Genomic DNA, 6,000 nt, shown 5'->3' on the forward strand with positions numbered 1-6,000 from the left:
GTGCAATATTCACAAAGCCCAGTCTTATGGTTCAATCAGTGATGATGATGCATATAGATAATATAGAAATTTTAACAATTGAATTGAAGCATGTGCAGTGATCTCCATCTACAAGCCACTTCGAGATATTTTGGGTCCAGAGAACAAAATAACTTTCAAAATCAGTCAGTCAAGTTCATAATCAGATATTTCAACAGTCACAGCTCAACATGGGGCTACCAAGATACCGATTTCAACCAGAAGAAGTCAAATGATGGGCAGAGATATCTGGACGCAAGCTTATACATAATACCAAATTACCAGCCTCTTTCATTAGTAGATGATGAGAATGTGGACACAACCCTGACAACATGCCTGTAATAGAACAGATGGCTCTGCAGTCAGTTAAGTTGATAGCGGACGCACCACTAACAACACAACATAGACCATAAAAGCTGTGGTATGTCCAGATAATATCCCATTTAAAAAGTGGTTCACTTCAAGAAGGTATTTTGGAGGTTTTTCACAGAAGAACTGGGAGATGAGATTTTTCATTTATTCATTTGCGTCCAGTGACCATTCTGCACAATGGTATTAGACTAGTTTACATGAAATCTGAAAAATTACAAGTTTCAAAAATACATAACAACATGCATATATCAGTAAAATGACTGACTTCTCCAAAAATAGCATCTAAAATAAAAGCATATAAAATGTTGATATACATACATAATTACCAGAAATTAAAATCACTTTATGCTTTTTGAAAGTTTTTCTTACATATCTGCAAAGTAACATATGAAACATTACATTATTTTTTTGCTTCAAGGGAATCTTTAACGCTGTATGGAGAAGTTTTGAGCAAGTGACATTTTAGTTTTCTTTCTTTTGTATATCTGTGGATATCTCTGTTTAACAATGTATCATGGTTACTTTCTACATAAATAATTATTTAATGTGTGTATAGTGATGCTAGTATCAGTATATTTAGTTCCCTGGTTTTATTCCTGAGGAATACCAAAATACTATATGAAACTTGTGAATGAACTAGCCCACAGTACATTGTTAGCAGTGGTTGTTTCTTATTGATCCCAGACATTTTTCTCATTAGAAATATACTTGAACTCATTTTATGACAAATATTATTTATATGCTTTTCCCATGTCAAGTACTTATCCACTATCACACCCAGAAATTTATAATTTTGTGTCTCTTTTAGATCCAGATCGCCAAGCTTGACAGTAATACTGTTGTAGTTAGGTGTTTTGCTTGCATGTATTTGCATTAGGGGTTTTATTTACGTTTCTAAAAAGATTACTTCCTCTGAAATAATTGTTTCCATTTTCCATATTTAGAGAAGCTTGCTTCTGTAAGTCATATGTTAAAACACTGCTTACAATAATTCAAGTATCATCATACACGACAGCTATATCATACCTACTAGTTTGGGCATATCATTGACACAGAAAATGAAAAGTAGTGGTCCCAGCACTGATCCTTGGGGCACTCCATATTTAACAAATTCAAAATTTAAGTAGACATTTGAAATATAATTGCAGTTGCACTCAGTTTGTCAACAGCTGACTATATCATGCCTTTGTGGAAGAATTCGGCCCACTTGAAACACAGTGATGTGGCAATAAATGAGTCATCCTGTATCATATCAGGATGTCTGAGGCCCACGCCAACGAAGAAGATCCACACTCTGACAGGGATAGCTCCCCACAGTATTCGGCGGCAAGAGAGGAAGAAACAGATGACATAATCATGAATCTTTACATGGGTACCAACAACAGACCAGGTGGCTTTGTTAAAGAGAGAGCTTCCTTTGGACATCAGAGCCAATCAATATCATCTATGCAAGGAGGCAACATCAAATCCTATCCTACAGCTGAAGGAAGACCTTATGGCTGGAAGTAACAAATCCTTCACAGCCATGGAAGGCTCTCAACACTCTGAGGACTAAGGTCTTAAATCGAAAGCATAACTGTGGCAGACGGAGCTACTTCGATGACCACCTACTGAAGTCCCCAAACCTCTGCACAAGTTATACACTGCTAGATTTGCAGCTTGCTAATGACAAGGCCATCTGTATAGTTGATTATTGGCCAAAACATATTTATACTTTATACAGATGACTTAGAATAGATTTAATGTGTTGTATTCTGGACATGGAAAGCAAATAAATAAATTTACAGAAACCCTTCAGGTGGAGTTTGATTCTACTATAATGAAAATGTGTCAGCAGAGTGTTCATGTAGGACACATCAAGAGTATAATGTCTGTCAGTATAATTTCTCAAAAGTTAAAAAAGGAAACATGGGAGGAAACCTGTATATTACATGATATAAATCTATTTTATACTGAGGTTGATACTGCAAAAGCATGCAAAAGATAAACAAGTAATTGTGTACTGAGCTCATCAACCAACTGAAACTTGGTGGTCTTATTTGTTACTTCCATCCTAGATTCATCATTACTACAACACTTTATATATTTACATATGTCTTTTACTTTTATGTAAACTCGGATGTTAAATAGGATACAATTGGTCATCAATTTAGAAACAGATAATTTGATATCTCCTGGAACAATAACCTAAGATAGGATAGGAATCAGCTGGTGACAGAGCTCATATTTCTTTCACGACGCTAGTAATGTTTGAAATACTGGACCTCAAAAGTGAAACAGAATATTTTTTTCCATCTGTAATGTTTGGCAGGAGCAAGGCATGCAATATTTTTATTGCAGTATTCTTACATGCTCTGTTGGTAGACTATCCTACATGCTATTTTAGGCTGCATATGCAAGGGTTGTACCAAAAGTAAGGTTCTCAATGAGCTACAGCCTTGAGGGAAAGTGCTAGGCTAAATCAGACAACAGTGCCGTGCGCAGGTGGTTCCCCCGCTCTCGAGCCCGCCCGTCTGCGATTTGCTATGTTGCTCAGTGTTGTCTTGGTAGCCCTCAGAGATGGAAGTATTGACTGCTGCTCCCGCCAAGTGCAAGGTTCGAGCTCTACTCCAGTTTCTCCAGGCAAGGAAGTTACTGCCCATGGAGATTCATCAGCAACTGACTGAGGTTTATGGTAAAGATTGCATGTCCATTCAGCACATCCGCAAATGGTGCATGGCTTTTGGTGTTCACAATGAACAATAGAGTGGAAGACTGCCAGTTTCAGATCAACAGTGAACTGATCAAAGATCGGAGGGTCACTGTCTGTGAACTTTTTGAATGCATTCCTGAAGCTTCCCACAGCACAATGGAAAAAACTTTAACAGAAACATTGGGTTATCGCAAGGTGTGTGCTCGCTGGGTCCCCCGTATGCTGATTGATGAACACAGAATGCAACGTCTTGACTGTGCTCACAAGTTTCTTCAACAGAGTGAGGGGGGAGGCAACAAGGAGAAGTTGTTGGACTCTGTCATCATGTGAGATGAAACGTGAGTGTTTCATTACACCCCCAGAAACAAACAATCTTGTCGGGGGTGTTACTCCAGTTCACTGCCAACAAAGAAATTAAAATAAATGCAGTCGGCAGGAAAGGTCATGGCGAGTGTGTTTTGGGATCATAAAAGGGTACCCCTCATCGAATTCATGCAACCTGGGATGACAATAAACTCGGACAGATATTGTGAAACATTGACCAAACTCTGTTGAGCAATCACTGGAAAGGATGACAGAGAGGGAGTAGTGCTTCTTCATGACAACGCTCGACTCCACTACGCTTGTCAAACACAGGAGCTTTTGAAGAAATTTGGGTGAACTGTTATGCCCCATCCCCCGTACAGCCCGGACTTAACCCAATGCAATTATCACCTCTTCCCCAAGCTAAAGGAACGCTTAGGTGGCAAACACTTCAAGAGCGACGATGAAGTCAGAGGTCACATGCTTCCTCAACAGGTTGGCGGGAAGCTTCTTTGACTTAGGAATACAAAAGCTGGAGCACCGTCTTCAAAAGAGTGTCAGAAAAATAGAGAGTAGTTGAAAGTCTTCTATTTGTAAAAAATATGGGAACCTCATTTGCGGTACAACCCTCACATTTAATGCCCGAATTTTTTAAAAATACCTGAGTTCTCAGCCAGCTTACCTTCCCCTAGTTTCCAGGAACCAAGCGAGATAAAATACAAGTCACTGCACCATTGTGTATGCAACATTTCTGTATGTCTGAACTTCATGGTAATTAGAGAAAAAAAGGTTTGTCACAAAAACTTGTATAGCAATATGAAATGAAACCACTCTATCATTGATGCAACTAATTACATTTTAAGAATGGTAATTATTTCCCTGCCAGACAGTAATTCAAGTACTACAGTACGTGCATCAGTTTTAGCTTTTAAATTATTATTTTTCTTTTTAGTTTGTGTTCTGTTCATTTCATTTTTGCTGTCGCAGAGCATGACATGAAGAACACCTGTCTACCTACTAATCTTAATTTTTATGTTCCCAATTATATAGATTTTACTATTGTTCTCCTTTCTATCTATTATGAAATTAGTGACAAAAACTATTTCATTTCAAATTTTTTTCACCGTTGTTATTATTTTGTGCAACAGATTTATACAGACATTTAAAAAGCTTGTTTTATGTGTTTCAGCTGTTTGTGTTCTGCGCCATGATCTTAAAAGCTGCACTTTCGGCCCCTGTTCCCACTGCAACAACTGTAGTGGTTCCTGGCACAAATGACCAAGGAAAGGAGCTCACTCCAGCGGAAACACATTATATTGGCTTCAGGGGCTGGAATGGTTACATCCACCCACCCCTCTTCTTCAGACGAGGCTATGGTTGGAGCAGTAGCGGCCTCGGGAACTGGGGTTCCTATGGAGGAGGATGGGGTTCCAATAGTGGAACTGGAGGTTTAGACGGCTATGGAGGACTCGGAGGCTGGGGAGGTTTTGGTGGCTATAATGGTTATGGCACATATGGGGGATGGCCTGGCTATATTAATTATGGCAGTTACAATGGCTGGTTAGGATGATCAATGAAACAAATGCTGTACAAGTTTCATCATTTTTTCAATAAAGATGACAAAAGCAATAAATATATGATAATCTCTTATAACTGACATGTACACCATTTACAGCGTTGTATCTCTTACACTGTGCATGTGTGCACATCCACGCACAACTGCATGCCATCTCAAGTATTTAAAAGTATTTTATGGCAGTAATAAACTGGAAACTCACAACTTCCCACTCAGATGTACTACAACTTGCTTCCCACCACTGTTCCTTGTCAGATATACAGAGCATGTCAACTGGGGGTGGGGGGAGGAGGGCTCAATTTAAACTGTATATTTAAATAACATAAAAACCAATCACTACACAATATTTCATTTTCCAGGCAATAAAAATTTTAGCACAACTTTCTCAAATTCAGTGGCTACAACAGAAAAAAATGTCCGTAAATCTGTTTTTCAAAATAGGGAAATTAGAGTGCTTAATAAAAAGACTTTTTATGTTATTTGCTTCAGCTGTTTGGGTTATATGAAGAGGTGCTGTTATATTTTCATATATGTAGACAGACTTCGAACTTCAAAATTAAATTAACATCAAATGCTTTTGTAAAGGATGCTTAGTACTTTATTCTATAAATTATTTTGCAGACATAATGATGTCATTTTTTAAAGATGTGAGGATAGTATGTGCTTCACAAAAACTATGCAACCATGGATACCCATTATTTTTATGTACACTCACTCAAGTTGGAGAGGAATTACTCAAAATCAGTTTATCTCAAGCAAATGAAAGCTATTTCCGCAATTATTGACCTACCACTACGATTTTCGCCAGTCTTGTCAGTTTTCCAGGAATCCAAAACACTGAAAACTTTTCTCATAAAAACAGAGCATAAGTGGAAGAAAACAATACATCAGGATGATGACTAGGATATACTGGATGTGGCAGAAAAGTCAGTTGGGGGAAGAAAGTGTGTGAAGAAACAGGTATGAAGCACCCTCCCTCCCCCCCCTCCCACTCTCCTGCCCCCCCCCCCCCCCCACACACACACACACACTCATAAAT

General features: G+C 38.4%; 1 protein-coding gene across 1 annotated transcript in view; it reads left to right on the plus strand.

The window, feature by feature from the left end:
- The window catches only part of LOC126354695 (keratin-associated protein 19-2-like), a 41,157-nt gene extending 36,137 nt beyond the window's left edge, over nucleotides 1-5,020 (plus strand). The window contains exon 2 of the mRNA XM_050004509.1: nucleotides 4,575-5,020. Coding sequence (XP_049860466.1) covers nucleotides 4,575-4,955 — 381 coding nt within the window. The 3' untranslated portion in view covers nucleotides 4,956-5,020. The remainder of the gene's footprint in view (nucleotides 1-4,574) is intronic.
- The last annotated feature ends 980 nt before the right edge of the window (nucleotides 5,021-6,000 follow it).

Source organism: Schistocerca gregaria, chromosome 3, assembly GCF_023897955.1.
Source record: "Schistocerca gregaria isolate iqSchGreg1 chromosome 3, iqSchGreg1.2, whole genome shotgun sequence".
Classification (NCBI taxonomy): domain Eukaryota; kingdom Metazoa; phylum Arthropoda; class Insecta; order Orthoptera; family Acrididae; genus Schistocerca; species Schistocerca gregaria.